At 47.1% G+C, this 17,521-nt stretch overlaps 1 protein-coding gene across 4 annotated transcripts; it reads left to right on the forward strand.

Moving 5' to 3' along the window:
* Nucleotides 1-5,660: 5,660 nt before the first annotated feature.
* stx17 (syntaxin 17) lies at nucleotides 5,661-14,909 on the forward strand. Of its 4 annotated transcripts, none has more exons than XM_067238820.1 (7): nucleotides 5,661-5,789; nucleotides 6,353-6,657; nucleotides 6,742-6,807; nucleotides 9,506-9,823; nucleotides 10,114-10,164; nucleotides 11,420-11,506; nucleotides 14,448-14,909. In XM_067238820.1, exons 2-7 carry the CDS (start codon nucleotides 6,535-6,537, stop codon nucleotides 14,727-14,729), a joined length of 927 nt encoding a protein of 308 aa, XP_067094921.1. In that variant the 5' UTR covers nucleotides 5,661-5,789; nucleotides 6,353-6,534; the 3' UTR covers nucleotides 14,730-14,909. The 4 variants fall into 4 exon arrangements, with proteins under 4 accessions (XP_067094921.1, XP_067094923.1, XP_067094922.1 ...); XM_067238822.1 differs by having other exon boundaries at nucleotides 10,123-10,164; XM_067238821.1 differs by having other exon boundaries at nucleotides 9,509-9,823.
* Nucleotides 14,910-17,521: the final 2,612 nt, after the last annotated feature.

The following is a 17,521-nucleotide window of genomic DNA, read 5'->3' on the forward strand; positions in this document are numbered from 1 at the left end:
GAGACGAGCATGAGAGGAGGAAGAGGAGGAAGAGGAGGCAGGGAGCTCAACACCAGAAGAAGACAGGCAAAACATTCCGCAGTCATGCTCTTTTTCTATGTTTATATAGCAGAGGTTGTGTGAGGGTGTGGAGGACGAGGTAGTGTGAGGGCATGGGGTGTTGTAAGATGGACTATGCTGTCATGGCCTCCTTCTCTAACAGTCCTGTCTCTTAGTGGCTCCAGGCCTTCACCACACACTAACACACTCACAGCAGCAGTTTCAAGTAAGACTTAAGCAAATTCTAGAGTTATAAATAAATATAAATATATATATATATACAAAACTAATATTTTGAAGTGTTTTTAGATTTTTCAAATATTGTGGTACAAGTTGTGCATTGTTTTTTGAAGAATAGAAACAAAAAGAAAAACAAATATTTTTCTTTAAAAAAAATATTTTTCATTGTCTTCTTTGGTTTGAATTTCCTGAATTTTTCTTTCTCTTTGGTTCACTGGAGTTTCTGTTCAGCACTTTGAAATCATAAACTAGTTCTGATTATACTGACTGTGTCTGGTATTTTTCTTCTTCTTCTGCCTGATGTGAGCCTGCGGGACTGGATGTCTGTGCGGGGGTTTGCCTGTGCTGCTGTATATGCCTGAAGTGTACGTATGTGCATGTGTGTGAGAGAGAGTGTGGGGGTTGGGGGGGCAGCCACTTGACAGGTAGAGGGCCTCCTCTCCTCCCTGGGGAGCCCAGGCTCTCTGACAGAGGAGGTGAGGATTAAGAGGGTGAGGATTGAAGACGGAGGGATGAGGAGGCAGGAAAGGGCCGCCTCATGTTAGCGTGAGGCCCAGATCAGCTTCCAGCCTCCTTAAACACAATCGATCGCCATGGTGACATTTCACAGCACATGCCAACCATACTGTCACCGCCATCACTCACTCTCTCTCTCTCTATCTCTCTCTATCACATACACACACCCGACCGTCTACAGCCCACAAGCTTACCTGTCTGTGAGTGTGTATGTGTGTGTGAGTACATGTGTGTGTGTGTGTGTGTGAGAAAGCATAATGTCCCTGTATCTCATCACCAGACGAGCTCTCTGACAGGAGACAAGGTGACAAGGTGTGGAACTGATCAGATCCCAGGTGAAAGGACAAGCACAAGGATTGTATTGTCAGATTATTTGAATGTGTTTGTGTGCGTGTGTGTAAGAGAGAGAGAGAGATAGAGAGAAAGAGTGTTAATCCTCTATTTCTGGTGACAGCGTTGAGTGACAAGTAACATAACACCAACACACAGTAGAGAGCTCTATTTGAAGAGTGACACACACACACACAGACTCACACACACACACTCACTCATATACACACACACACAGAAAGGAGCTGTCAGTCTTTCCCACTCGATCGATTAGTGCTGACAGATAGCAGATACCCCCAGAGTCTTAATTAGAGCTCTCATTTGAACACACACACACATAAGCACACATACACACATGAACACACAGACACAAAAACACATAGACACTACTTGGCAGGTGGCAGCACAGATTTATAATTATCTTTGGTGGAACAGTAAGTGGATATGTTACTTTTGTAAATACAACAATTACAGAACAGAAATAGAGCAGTACAAGGCAAGCTTTAGATGTAAAAAAAAAAATGACATAGAGTTCAAACAGAGGAAGGATGAGTGAAAACAGACTGTATCTGAGACTGGTTAGGGTTAGGACTGGTTTCATATTGAGGACGACTCCCCACGTCCGCTCCTCCTCTCCTGCTGAGGAGCACGTCCTGGATTAGGCACCTTGTCCTCACGCTGCATATGCACACACACACACACACACACACACACTGCACATACACACACGCTGCATGTGCACACATACCCACACATATCTGAGACGTGGACCCACATCCAAAAACATGCATGTTGTTTGAGTGTTATGTGGGTGTTCAGACTTTCATGTCTGTTCTGCTCCTCCTCCTCAGTCTGTGGCCAACCTCTGGGAGTCCCCTTCTGGGTGACACACACACACACACACACACACAGCAGAACCATCTAGGGAGCTCCCCTGTGAGACTGGGGTTTGAGGTTCAAACTGGGCTCTGAGAGACACTGTTCAAACTGGGCTGTGAGACACTGTGTTCTCACCATCCAGGGCATGAGCGAGTGCGGGGGTTAAATGTTAAAGGTAAAAGGTGAAAAGGTGTTGGGCCCTGGGAGAGACAAAGAGAAAGGCGGGGCATATAGATTTCTTTCCATCAGCACAATTCTCATCTCACAGAAGAAACGGGGGAGGCTTGGCTAACCCCAATATCATCAACACACTCACTCCAACACACAAACACACACACACACACACACACAGTACTGCTGAGAGACAAGCTCACACCCACACAAACACACACATAGACAAACACACACATACACACACAATCATACACACACAATCATACACACACATAAACACAAAGGCTATGAGGACGGTTAGTCCCTGCTATATGGTCTCGGTTTCCATCCCTCTAATCAGGGCTCTCAAGACTCACGCATTTCAACCATTTCTCACGCTGAGAGCTAAGGGATAACTTGTCCCGCTATATACAATTAATGGACGAGGCGCAGATTTCTTCGAAGTTGATAGTTGTCGAGAGAGAGAGGGAGAGAGAGAAAGAAAGATTCAAACTGTCCTCTCATGGTCGATGTTATTTTGCTTGATAGGATCGATGTTGTGTATTCATGCAGTCAATATAGGGATATTACTTGGCAGATGCACGTTCAATGGTTGCTTTTAGAAAGAAAAGGAAATAAAATCCAATCATGTATCCCTAGCTGTTAACAGTTGTGCATGTGCCTAATGTTCAATACTAATAAAGGTTATTGGGTGTGCTTTGCCTTCGGCAAGGGCACAACCTTTGTTCTCTCACATATATATTTATTGTGAGAATGCTGTTAAGCATTCTCACTATTGTTTTCCTGTTTCTCTTTATTGTTGGAATGCTGCTTCGGAAGTCCAAGTATTGTTCTTTGAATCTTTAATCAACTTATTATTTTTCTTCTATTTCTTCCGTGGCACCTTTCAGCGTCTTCAAATCTTCAGCTATTAAAACCGTTCAGCTATCAAAAAATTCAGCAGTTTCAGGCCATGGGTGCTATGACTTTTCAGCTTTGTACCTCTTATGCTTGAATTAATATAAATCAATATTCATAATATTTTTAACATGGGTTTCCAATGGAGTTTTCTTTCAAATCCTCTCAAACTTCTTTAACTTCCAAATCCTTCTTCTTCCTCAATCTTTCAGCTAGAGCCACCATTTAAACTTTAAAATTTTGACAAAACCCTACACTATTTTTAAATAATTCAGCCTTAATCTATTCAACTTTTTTCAATATCACTGATTATGTTTCATGACTTTTTCAAGCCGTTTCTGAGATTTACATGGGTGTGTACGTGAAACCCTAGAGTGCAGACTGAAACGCTTAGAGTGGAGGCCTGAGCTTCGGATGTTGTTGAAAAGATATTTCTAGTTTGCCAGCATTGCCACAATTTTTGCTCTTCATGCTTCATTTTTGGATCAATAGATAGCTAATTTTGTGCTGGTCGTAGACAGTTGTCTGTTGAATCCAACAGACGTACACATTTGTTCAGAGCCCCACGAAAGCGAGACAAAGCCCAACTCTCGCCCCATAGAGACCAATGCAAATCTGGTGACAAAATCGTCGAGAAAGCAAAAAGAACAAGATTTGGAAACTGCCAAGAGTTGTATTTCTGACCGCACAGTCATATAAAGGATATCTATGGTTTCGGCAGAGTTTGGGTCTCGGAAAATATCCTTATTTTTTGGATTGGACGTATAGTTTTGCGTCTAGGTTAACTTGTTTGAGGTGTGGATTCTAGCTACATTTCTGTTATTGGGTGTGCTCAAGCCTTCGGCGAGAGCACAACCTTTGTTCTCTCACATATATATTTATTTCTTTATTATTATTATTATTTATTTTCGCCCCCCTAAGGATCAGTCAATATTTGGACTACATACACAACGGCGGTGTCAAAAGGTTCGTCTTGGTAGCGATTGCGTTGGTTGTATTTTTATTTACGTTCCGTTGCATGGTTTAAGTAGAAATTGCGTTTTTGTGGTGAAAAGTGAAGCTAACGGTGGCTAATTTGCTAGCCACAGTCACTGACGTTACTAACGTCACTACGTCACTAACGTCACGAAAACACGCGTGACTACCTGTAGCAGAACATTCGTTTCACATCTGTTAACTTGAGGGATAGCTAGGCTAACTATAGCTTTACTGCAAGGAAGCTGCAGGAACGCCACAAGCAAAGAGGCCAGGGTGATAACTATTTACTCATTTTACTTTGTGATGTGAAACACAATTATGAAATGTAATGTACAATATTAGCTGATATTATTAAGGAAGTAGGCCCACATCTACCTTTGGAAACGGTAGTCTACTATTTCACTGAAGCATTAGCATCATGACATTAGCCTCTGTTGCCCGGGCAACACATACTACAGTGGTCTATGATGCATCTGTTTTCAATCTTTAAAATAAACATTCCTCACAAATACATTTTCGTTGTAGGATTTATTATGACATTACATTACAAGTAAACGATTTGTGGGTGAAATTATCATTACCTGTGGTTTCAAACCAGTGTTGCTCACTGCAATGCTGTAGCCACGCGAGACACTACAAAAACATCTACACAGCTGTAGGAAGTTAAACGGCGACAGAACATGTTCGGCATTCCCCTTACTTAAATCAAAAGTCTATCTAACTACTAACCTGAACTTCATTGCCACAGCCTAAACGTTGTCAATCTGTTCATGAAAATAATTAATTTCAGCCTAAACTGTACAACGGAACGTTAAATCCAATTCAACCAACGCAATCGCTACCAAGACGAACACAGCAGTAGTCTACTAGTACTGTACCGTAGTAGTACAATTTACCGGGGCAGCTTCTCCACACAGGGCTATATCGCATTTTGCGTTGTTACTGACAATGATCGCTACCAGTGAGCTTTTTATGAATGAGCGATTTTCCACTAAATAAATGTCAAGCTTATTTACGTTTTGGGGGGCATATTTTCAGTTAGCAGATGGTACTGTTTGAATCGCGATTCCATCTTCTACTGCCGGGTAACGTCGTAGAATAATCTTCAAAGGGGGTTCTTTATTAATGAATGAATGCAATGAGTAGGCTACATGCCTGAAAATATCACGAGAAGGGAAAAACTTAAAATGACGTTTAAGTCATAGAGATTAGGTCCATTTTTACACCGGTCTGACAAATTTATTCGTTTTGATTCAACGATGAGGCTGCCTCTTGCAGGGGAAATGAGAAGACATCTATTTCATTCTACACTTCACTCGTATTTTCAGTTGTAAATGAGCAGCAAAAAAAAATGCTTTTAAATCTATTTAATCTTTATAAATAATAAGTATGCATTTTCATATAAAATATACAGAAATCAGTTGTAAAAATGTCATTCAAAAACGGACCCCTGTGCAACCGACGCAAGCAAGCACACCCTACAATTTCCCCAGAAATTGTACCCTCTCTAGTTTAATTTTGTATTCTCAAAATGTTCACTAGAACTAAGCGGGTCGTCCGGACAGGAAACGGCCATAAAGTTTCAACTCTGGTTTTAGGTCGGAAATAATTCTTCTGTGCACAAGAAGTTGTTTACAAACAGAAAGTTAAGACGATACTGTAGCTTGACACATTTTAATGAATACCGTTAACCCACCGTTTTGTCGACTTATTGTATACCATCGACAGCTTTTACGGTATGTTTAAATAGCTTGATAGCTGTTTGTGTTATCTGTAGCCTATATTGCCTGAAACGATCGGTAGATGGTTGACTGCTTGTACTGTATGTAACCAATGATTGTAGTTAGCTTGTGCTAACTAAACTCGGACAATCCGTGACTACCTTTGCTAACAAACTGTTTACTATGTGGTTGTATTGAAACGAAATACTTGGTCAACATTGACTAGCTAAACATTTACATTTAGTCAGACGCTCTTATCCAGAGCGACTTACTGTAAGTACAGGGACATTCTCCCCGAGGCAAGTAGGGTGAAGTGCCTTGCCCAAGGACACAACGTCATTTTGCACGGCCGGGAATCGAACTGACAACCTTCAGATTACTAGCCCGATTCCCTAACCGCTCAGCCACCTGACTCCCTGACACTCCCTAAACACTTTTGTTTTGAAACAAGATAGCTTGTTAGCTGGCTAAATTCATTGTACGTTATTTGAAACTATGGCTATATTAGCTAGAATACGTTTAGTTGTATATGAGTAAGTGTGCCTAAGGGATGTGTGATTTATTCTTGTGATCCGCAGCTACCAAGAGACAGTGTGCGTGCTGTGAGGGAGGTGCTGGGGACACAGTCAGGGTGAGGCTGGTGTGACAGCAGCCAGTCAGGGTGAGGCTGTTGTGACAGCAGCCAGTCAGGGTGAGGCTGGTGTGAGCAGCCAGTCAGGGTGAGGCTGGTGTGACAGCAGCCTGCCTGCCAGCTGGAGACATGGCAGAGGAGGGGAGCAAGCTTACTCTAAGGCGCCTGGAGGCGCCCATCCACAAGTTCACTAAAGTAGCCCTCCCCACCGACCTGGAGAGGCTGGAGAAGCACCACAGCAACATCCAGAAGGTGGGAGCTACTCACATGTGTCACATACGTAGGTGTGATGTTCAGAGTCACACTCACATTGAGCTGGCCGCTGTTTCTTGTCAGTTTCAGCGATGCCAACAGTGGGATCGTCTGCATCAGGAGCACATCAATGCCAGCCGCACTGTACAGGTAAACACACACACACACACACTGCCAGCTGCACTGTACAGGTAAACACACACACACACACACTGCCAGCCGCACTGTACAGGTAAACACACACACACACTGCCAGCCGCACTGTACAGGTAAACACACAGATACACTGCCAGCCGCACTGTACAGGTAAACACACACACACAGATACACTGCCAGCCGCACTGTACAGGTAAACACACACACACAGATACACACACACAGTCCTCTATGCATTAAGCGTGTACAGCGGCTGGTTTGTGTGTCTCTGCGTATGTTGAAGGGGTGTGTGTTGCGTGTTGGTGTGGTGTGTGTGTGTGTTGAGGGGCTATGTTGGTGTGTGTTAGTGTGTGTGTGTGTTGGTGTGTGTTCACAGGAAAGTCACCATGTCTCTGAAGGTGAAAACGCCACCACCTCTTACACACACACACACATCCTGGCACTCCTATCCTTTCACCACCACCCTGTACTACCCCATGGGAGGGTCAGAGTGCTTTCCCATGTCTGAGAGAGTGTGTGTGTGTCTGAGAAAGAGTGTGTGTGAGTAAGGACAAAAGAAGGACAAGTGAGTAAGGACAAAAGAAGGCAGAAGGACATGCTGGCTGAAAGTGTGTGTGTGACCCTCTGTAAGGAAGCTGAGGAGGGGTGATAATGCAGAGGAGGGTGATAATGCAGAGGAGGGGTGATGATGCAGAGGAGGGGTGATGATGCAGAGGAGGGGTGATGATGCAGAGGAGGGGTGATAATGCAGAGGAGGGGTGATGATGCAGAGGAGGGGTGATGATGCAGAGGAGGGGTGATAATGCAGAGGAGGGGTGATGATGCAGAGGAGGGGTGATAATGCTGAAGAGGGGTGATGATGCTGAAGAGGGGTGATGATGCAGAGGAGGGGTGATGATGCAGAGGAGGGGTGATAATGCTGAAGAGGGGTGATGATGCTGAGGAGGGGTGATGATGCTGAAGAGGGGTGATAATGCTGAAGATGGGTGATGATGCTGAGGAGGGGTGATGATGCTGAAGATGGGTGATGATGCTGAAGATGGGTGATGATGCTGAGGAGGGGTGATGATGCTGAAGAGGGGTGATGATGCTGAGGAGGGGTGATGATGCTGAGGAGGGGTGATGATGCTGAAGAGGGGTGATGATGCTGAGGAGGGGTGATGATGCTGAAGAGGGGTGATGATGCTGAGGAGGGGTGATGATGCTGAAGAGGGGTGATAATGCTGAAGATGGGTGATGATGCTGAGGAGGGGTGATGATGCTGAAGAGGGGTGATGATGCAGAGCATCAGCCTGCAGCCAGCAGGACCTGCAGGGGGTTTAGTTGGGGGTCTAGTAGAGAGAGAGGCCCCCTGCCACCCTGGCAGTGTCAGCAAGCTGGAAACAGATGCCAATGTCTCTCCCCCACTGTCAGAGTGACAGCTCAGCCTAACCACAGGCCTGAGAGGAGGAGGGGGTTTGTTTTGTGTTTGTTTTAGGTAACCTATGCAAACAGGTAATTAGCGTGTTGACAGTTGTGCATCTCTCTGAGGGCTAACTGGCTCAGTGCTAATCCAGTCGTGTGTCCCTGTGTGTGTGTACGTGTGTGTGTGTCTGTACGTGTGTGTTTATGTTTATTCATCATGTCTAATTAGTGAGGGAGCGGGGTTCTGTATTGGCTGTCTGTTAACCCCCTGACCTCAGGTGTACTCTGCCCTGAAGCCTGATGGGATAGAAGTAATCCTCCCAGTCGTGCTCACATGTTCAGGGTTAAAAAGCCTTGTTATCATAATGTGTAACCCTAACCCTCCTTCCTGCTCTGAACATTCCTCCTCTTTGTTTTGCCTCGATTTACTCTCTATATTCTCTCTCTCTTTCTATTTCTCTCTATACTCTCTGTCTCTATTATCTCTCTCTGTTTCTATATTCTCTCTCTGTCTCTATATTCTCTCTCTGTCTCTATATTCTCTCTCTGTCTCTCTATTTCTCTCTATACTCTCTCTCTGTCTCTATATTCTCTCTCTGTCTCTCTATTTCTCTCTATACTCTCTCTCTGTCTCTATATTCTCTCTCTGTCTCTATACTCTCTCTGTCTCTCTATACTCTCTCTCTGTCTCTATATTCTCTCTCTGTCTCTCTATTTCTCTCTATACTCTCTCTCTGTCTCTATATTCTCTCTATGTCTCTATACTCTCTCTGTCTCTATATTCTCTCTCTGTCTCTATATTCTCTCTCTGTCTCTATACTCTCTGTCTCTATATTCTCTCTCTGTCTCTATATTCTCTCTCTGTCTCTATACTCTCTCTGTCTCTATACTCTATCTGTCTCTATACTCTCTCTCTCTGTCTCTATACTCTATCTGTCTCTATACTCTCTCTCTCTGTCTCTATATTCTCTGTCTGTCTCTATACTCTCTCTCTTTCTCTATATTCTCTCTCTGTCTCTATACTCTCTGTCTCTATACTCTCTCTGTCTCTATATTCTCTCTCTGTCTCTATACTCTGTCTGTCTCTATACTCTCTCTGTCTCTATACTCTCTGTCTCTATACTCTCTGTCTCTATACTCTCTCTGTCTCTATACTCTCTCTGTCTCTATACTCTCTGTCTCTATACTCTCTCGGTCTCTATATTCTCTCTCGGTCTCTATATTCTCTCTCGGTCTCTATATTCTCTTTGTGTCTCTATACTCTCTCTCTCTGCCCCCTCCTCTGCAGCAGCTCCGGGCCAACATCAGAGAGATGGAGAAGCTGTGTGGGCGTGTCCGTCCTGAAGATGGCCCCGCCCTGGAGAGGCTGGTCCAGCCAATCAGAGACCGGGCATCAGCTTCAGCACGCGATTTTCTGCTTTTGCATTCAATCCCCACACCTCCACCTGTCCCCCTCCGCCCCGCCCACACCTCCACCTGTCCACCAGGCCGTTCTCATGATGATGATGATCTGTACCATCCTCCACCTGCCACTCAAACCCAGCTCCGCCTTCCAGAGATCCCTGCTGACCAGAGTGCTGCTGAGTCCTGGGACACTCTAGAGGGGGTGGGTGTGTGTGTGTGTGCGTGCGGGCATTTGTGTCTGTCAAATATTAACATGAATGATAAATAGTTGGACAAGAAATGTTTTGTTTCGTGTTAAAGAGCCCTCAGGGAAAGAAGTGTTATGTTCCTGTTAGTGTTACGGGTGAAAAAGGGAACTGTGTCTCTGTTCAAGAGTTTACCAGGGAGAGGAAGTCCCTCACCAAGCCAGGAGGCAGCTGTGTACCATGTTAGAGCGTAAACAGTCTACAGTGCAACCTGATCAGATTCATTTCAATTGTTTGTGTCTGTCAGGACCTGCAGCAGCTTCGTGGTCTGGTGACAGAGTTCTCTCTACTGGTGCATGTAAGTTTACCCATTCTGCTCAACCTATACCTGTGTGTGTGTGTGGGGGGCTGTGTGTTGCCTGGTGAGGCTGCTCCAGGGTGGGGGGGGGCTGTGTGTTGCCTGGTGAGGCTGCTCCAGGGTGGGGGGGGGAGCTGCTCTGCTCTACTGGGGGAAGGTGGAGTAGGAGGAGGGAGGGAGACGGAGTGCGCAGGGGAAACGAGGAACAGGCCGTACGGTGAGGCAGGTGGAGAACAGACGGTTCATATTATCGCTCTCCTCCGGGAGGAAGATGGAGGAGACAGAAATAGCAAAATGGGAGAGAGAAGGTGTGGTAGTAAAGGAGAGAGAGAGAAGGTGTGGTAGTAAAGGAGAGAGAGAGAGAGAAGGTGTAGTAAAGGAGAGAGAGAGAGCAGGTGTGGACAATGATGTAGGGTTGGGAGAAAGCAGAGAGATGTTTTTAGTGCTTGCAGTCTCTCTGGGGTGACTGGTGTCCTTGAGGGACCAATACTCAAGCTCTCAGCCACTGTGTAAACACTCTTCTGTGTATGGGGGGTCCCTGGTGATTCTAGAGAGCAGCTGAACTGCAGACTGTGTTGGACAGGGGGAAGGAGAGATGCCCAGCTCAACCCACCAGTATTGTCTGATTGTAGACCCTAGACCTCCCTAAACCCTCTCCTCCTGGTGTCTAACCTGCAGGAACAGGAGGATGAGGAGGGAGGGGAGAAGGAGCAGATAGGAAAGAAAGGGCAGAAGAGCTAGGAATGGAAAGGAGAAAAAGTGAAAGGAGGTGTAGATGGGAGAGGAGCAGGAGGGAGGAGGAGGGAGGAGGAGGGAGGAGCAGGAGGAGGAGGGAGGAGCAGGAGGAGGGAGGAGGAGGAGGGAGGAGCAGGAGGAGGGAGGAGGAGGAGCAGGAGGAGGGAGGAGCAGGAGGAGGAGGAGGGAGGAGCAGGAGAAGGGAGGGTCTGTTGTCTGGTTAAGCTGACTGTCCACTGCACAGAGAGATGTAGACACACAGAAAGACACAGCTGCCACTCTGAATATTTCATGAGCTGCTCACAATATTGCCCCCCTCCCTCCCTCTCCTCACTAATCCTCCTTGAACCTACCTAGAGCCTCTCCATCCCCCTCACCACCCGCAGGGTCACACACACACATACACACACCCTCCCTAATCTGATGGTCTGTGTTGAGCCAGGAGCAGGATCTAGACTGGCAGATCTATCTGGGCGCTGGTGTGTGTGTGTCTCCAGTGTATATAACCGCTGTCTTTCAGTCCCAGCAGGAGAAGATTGACAGTATAGAAGACAACGTCAACACAGCAGTTGCCAGTGTGGAGGAGGGAACCAGGAGTCTAGGGAAGGTGTGTCTGTCTGTCTACCTGCCTCTCTACCCGTCTGTCTACCTGTCTGTCTAGCTGTCTGTCTGTCTGCCTGTCTACCTACCTGTCTGTCTGTCTACCTGCCTGTCTACCTGTCTCTCTACCTGTCTGTCTGTCTACCTGCCTCTCTACCTGTCTGTCTGTCTACCTGCCTCTGTACCTGTCTGTCTGTCTACCTGCCTCTCTACCTGTCTGTCTGTCTACCTGCCTGTCAACCTGTGTGTCTGCTTGTGTTTCTGTCTGTTCGTGTGTGTGAGTGTGCGTGTGTGTGCGTGCCTGTGTGTGTGCGTGTGTCTGTGTGTGCCTGTGTGTGTGCGTGTGAGTGTGCGTGTGTGTGTGTGTGCGTGCGTGTGTGTGCGTGCCTGTGTGTGTGCGTGTGTGAGTGTGCGTGCATGTGTGTGCGTGTGTGAGTGTGCGTGCGTGTGTGTGCGTGTGTGAGTGTGCGTGTGTGCGTGCCTGTGTGTGCGTGCGTGTGTGTGTGTGCGTGCCTGTGTGTGTGTGTGTGCGTGCGTGTGCGTGTGTGAGTGTGCGTGCGTGTGTGTGCGTGCCTGTGTGTGTGTGCGTGCCTGTGTGTGCGTGCGTGTGTGTGTGCCTGTGTGTGTGCCTGTGTGTGTGTGTGTGTGCCTGTGTGTGTGTGTGTGCCTGTGTGTGTGCGTGCCTGTGTGTGCGTGCGTGTGTGTGTGCCTGAGTGTGTGTGCGTGCCTGTGTGTGTGCGTGCCTGTGTGTGTGTGCGTGCCTGTGTGCGTGCGTGCGTGTGTGCGTGCGTGCGTGTGTGCGCGCGCGTGCGTGTGCGCGCGCGTGCGTGTGTGCATGCGTGTGCGTGTGCTTGTTGTTTGGGAGATCGATGGCACTTTGCCTCCCAGCCTCCACAGCATTTGTCCCTATTGATCCGCTGGAAAACGGAGGAAAGCTGCAATTAAGGAAATAGAGAGGGGAGGAGGAGGTAAGGAGGGAGAGTGACAGAGAGGGGAGGAGGAGGTTAAGAGGGAGAGTGACAGAGAGGGTAGCGATGAGAGGGCTGGAGAGAAGGGCTGATGTAGTGTAGCAGGAGGGAGGAATGAAGGGGAGGGCTGAAGGACTGTTTAATAGCCCTTCAGGAGCAGCGTTCAGAATCCTGCTGTCAGCTCAATACAGCCTCTCTCTTTCCTCCTCACCCTCTCTGTATCTCTCTCTCCTCCCCATCCTCTCTCTCTATTCCTCACCCTCTCTCTATCTTTCCTCTATCTCTTTCCCCTCTCCTCCCCTTCTCTCTCCACCCTCTCTCTCTCCTCCTCGCACTCTATCTCTTTCTCTTCTCCTCCCCCTCTCTCCACCCTTTCTCTTTCTTTCTATCTCTCCCCCATGCTCTCTTTCTCAAACACACAAAGACTTGAACTTAGAGAGACAGCTCAATGATACATGTTATGAGAAAGATGTTTTCTGTGGCCTGTAGATTCAGGCACTATTTCTTGCTTGTGTGGAAAATTCTAGAGGAAGTCATCTGGGCATATACGTCCTGTACCTCTGTTAGGGTTATTTCCTGTCCCTGGCTCCTGTCCCCAGGAGAGGACACCTGCTGTAGGACATATACACACACATAAACATGTCTGTTTCTGTCTATCACTGTCTCTCTTTCTGTCTTTATCACTTTTTTCTGTGTCCCTCTCTCCATTCCTCTCTCTGTCTATCTCTGTTTCTCCCTCGATCTATCTCCATCTTCTCTCTCTCTCTCTCTCTCTCCCTCTCTCCCTCTCTCTCTCTCTATCCCTCTGTCTCTCTCTCCCTCTCTCTCCCCCCCCCCCCCCCCCCCTCTCTCTCCCTCTGTCTCTCCCTCCCTCAGTGGTGTGGTAGCAGTATTGTTTCAGCTCGGGTATGTCATCTGTCGTCAGGTCAGGCAATTTTACTCACACACACACTCTCTCTCTCACACACACACACACACACACACACACACACACTCTCTCTTTCACACACACTCACACGCCACCAGAATTACAGACCTCACTACCCTGAGCTTATGAAAGGTGATTTACCTGAGCTGCTGCGGGGTGGAAGGGGAATATGAGCTGGATTAAATCAACATTTCAGTGTTAATCAACTCTGTGTGCGTATGAGTGTGCGTAAGGGTGGTGTGTGTGTGTACGTGTGGTGTGTGCGTGTAAGGGTGGTGTGTGTGTGTGTAAGGGTGGATGGTCAGAGGAGTCAGTCATTAATTACCAGAGCATCTTCCTCTCTGAAGATAGCAGCAGTAATAACACAAAGTACATCTCTAGGATTTTTTTTAATAAATGATGATAATTAAACTGCAAAAGCTTTGATGCAGGTTTGGGTTGTGAGTCCACACGTGTTTATATGTATGTGTGTGTGTGTGTGATCATGAAAGCAAAGAGACATCTGAACACTCTTATCATAAAGAGTTTGTTTTAGACCTCAAAGGTTTCAACACCAAAGAGGTGCATGTGTGTGCATGTGTGCACGTGTGTGTGAACTATGCATGTCTGTGTTCACTGTCAACTATTCAATATGAATAAATGTTTCAGTTTGCCCTCTGTTCTCTTCAGTCATGTTAAAGCCCCTGTCCTGCTTTAACCCTTGTGCTGCCTTCGGGTCACATGACCCAAAGGTTCATAACGAACCATCGTTGTGTTTACCCAATTTTACCCAATACAAAAACAAATAAAAATCATTTTCTTTTAACCTTCGCAATGTGGAGGGTCTGAGACAGCCCGACGGTTAAAAGAAAATGCTTCACTTTGTTTTTGTATGCGGTAAAGTTGTCACAATACGACTGTGGGTCACAATGACTGATGGGTCAGAATGACCCGAAGAGAACACACGGGTTAAATGTGTGTCCTGCTCTGAGTGTGTGTCCTGCTCTGAGTGTGTGTCCTGCTCTGAGTGTGTGTCCTGCTCTGAGTGTGTGTCCTGCTCTGGGTTTGTGCAGGCTGTGGGGTACAGCCTGGCTGTGTTGCCGGTGGCAGGCGCCGTGCTGGGGGGCGTGCTGGCTGGTCCGCTGGGCCTCCTGGCCGGCTTCAAGGCGGCGGGGGTGGCGGCCGCTCTGGGGGGCGGGGCTCTGGGCTTCGCTGGGGGCAACCTGGTCCAGAAGAGCCGGAACACCCGTCTGGAGAGCCGGATGAAGCAGCTGACAGCACAGCCGGACACGCCCTCAGACGCTCTGGCGACCCCAGACCCCGCCCTCCATCTGTCCAATCACAGGCTGAGCTGAGGAGTGTCCTCTCACCTTGCTCCTCCAGACTGGCCAATCACAGGCTAAGCTGAGGAGTGTCCTCTCACCTTGCTACTCCAGACTGGCCAATCAGCTAACAGACTGACACTCCTCTTTAATATGCCATTTTATCAAGTTGCTCAATAAAGGTTGTTAAATGGACTGCATTTATATAGTACTTTTCTACCTTAGTGGCACTCGAAGTGGTTTACATTTTTTGCCTCTTATTCACCCATTCACACTCCCACTCAAACACATGCAATACCCCGAGCCACAGAAGACCCTCTCTACCCCGAGCCACAGAGGACCCTCTCTACCCCGAGCCACAGAGGACCCTCTCTACCGCGAGCCCCAGAAGACCCTCTCTACCCCGAGCCACAGAGGACCCTCTCTACCCCGAGCCACAGAGGACCCTCTCTACCCCGAGCCACAGAGGACCCTCTCTACCCCGAGCCACAGACGTACTTTGTTCTGACGTACAATGAGGGCCTGGGCTGGTCTTGCCCCATAGAGACTGGAGAGGAGAGACCAGGCTCTGGTCTACCCCTGAAACACTACAAAAGACACTCTCCCAGAGACCTGATTACCAACCCCAGACCCAGAGAGCCACACTGGTCTTGTCTCTCTCAGCTTCATGACTAAATCAGTTTATTTTAGGTGGAAAATGATTGTGAATAGAGTGTAGTAACTGTCACTTTAGACATCATTTGGCTCTATATATTGTTAGGATGTTATTTTGACTGTAGGTGGGTGCATACAATAGAAGTAGGATACACTACAGTGAGATTACAGTACACTTCTGGGTTTTTCTGCTTTGAAACAGATCCAAATGAAATACATAAGCCTCCTCTTTCTTTCTCCCACACACCTGTCCTCCTGCTTGGTGTTAGGGTTAGCTAACCCTAACCCTCTCCCAGCAGACACCTGTGTGTATCAGCTTAACCCTTGTGCTGCCTTCGGGTCACATGACCCAAAGGTTCATAACGAACCATCGTTGTGTTTACCCAATTTTACCCAATACAAAAACAAATAAAAATAATTTTTTAACCATTCCAATGTGGGGGGTCTGAGACAGCCCGACAGTTAAAAGAAAATGCTTCACTTTGTTTTTGTATGAGGTAAATTTGTCGCAATACGACGGTGGGTCACAATGACTGATGGGTCAGAATGACCCGAAGATAACACACGGGTTAATGCAGAGGACACAGCCTTCACATGAACCATCATGCTCATTCTCTGGTAATACTAGTGACGCTTGTGTCTCACAACGGGAGCTCGCTGGCTATCTTTATATTTTAGAGGAAGGTACTGTACAATGCTGTGACGTTAAGTATGTAAACTTGAGATATAAATGCCTAAACTAAATTGCATTTTATCCCTTCAGGTGCCCCCACAGATCACCTGAGGACCTGCCAGTCTATGCAAATCTGCCTGCCATGCTCCTGTCCCCAACTTAACTATCTTGTAGGAATGTTCTTATATGTAGGGATGTCCTCTCATGTAGGGATGTCCTCTCATGTAGGGATGTTCTCATGTAGGGATGTCCTCATGTAGGGATGTTCTCATGTAGAAATGTTCTCATGTAGGGATGTCCTCATGTAGGGATGTTCTCATGTAGGGATGTCCTCATGTAGGGATGTTCTCATGTAGGGATGTCCTCATGTAGGGATGTCCTCATGTAGGGATGTTCTCATGTAGGGATGTCCTCATGTAGGGATGTTCTCATGTAGGGATGTCCTCATGTAGGGATGTCCTCATGTAGGGATGTTCTCATGTAGGGATGTCCTCATGTAGGGATGTTCTCATGTAGGGATGTCCTCATGTAGGGATGTCCTCATGTAGGGATGTTCTCATGTAGGGATGTCCTCATGTAGGAATGTTCTCATGTAGGGATGTCCTCATGTAGGGATGTTTTCATGTAGGGATGTCCTCATGTAGGGATGTTTTCATGTAGGGATGTTTTCATGTAGGAATGTCCTCATGTAGGGATGTCCTCATGTAGGGATGTCCTCATGTAGGAATGTTCTCATGTAGGGATGTCCTCATGTAGGGATGTTTTCATGTAGGGATGTCCTCATGTAGGGATGTTTTCATGTAGGGATGTTCTCATGTAGGGATGTCCTCATGTAGGGATGTCCTCATGTAGGAATGTCCTCATGTAGGGATGTTTTCATGTAGGGATGTTTTCATGTAGGAATGTCCTCATGTAGGGATGTCCTCATGTAGGAATGTCCTCATGTAGGGATGTTCTCATGTAGGAATGTCCTCATGTAGGGATGTCCTCATGTAGGAATGTTCTCATGTAGGAATGTTCTCATGTAGGAATGTTCTCATGTAGGAATGTTCAATGACAATCATGAATGAAAAGAAAAGAAACTGGACAGGATCCTGTAAAATGGTTTTATTCTTTGTTTTGCTTTCTGTCCCTCTGAGATGACTGATCTAGAAATGACACTTCCTTACCCCCACCCTGTTAGTAAGCTGATATGAAACCTTTCAGGCGTCTGCTTAGCCTGAGGAAAGACAGTCGCTGTGTCCCAATACTTTCCTCTACTAAGGTTTCTAAAAAAACTACATAACAAGAGAAGCAGAAGTGCCATGTGGGCCCCTGCTGTCCCCCTCCCACTGCTGTCCCCCTCCCCCTGCTGTCCCCCTCCCACTGCTGTCCCACTGCTGTCCCCCTCCCACTGCTGTCCCACTGCTGTCCCCCTCCCACTGCTGTCCCACTGCTGTCCCCCTCCCACTGCTGTCCCACTGCTGTCCCCCTCCCACTGCTGTCCCCCTGCTGTCCC

The sequence above is a fragment of the Osmerus mordax genome, chromosome 6 (assembly GCF_038355195.1).
Source record: "Osmerus mordax isolate fOsmMor3 chromosome 6, fOsmMor3.pri, whole genome shotgun sequence".
NCBI classification, from domain to species: Eukaryota; Metazoa; Chordata; class Actinopteri; order Osmeriformes; family Osmeridae; genus Osmerus; species Osmerus mordax.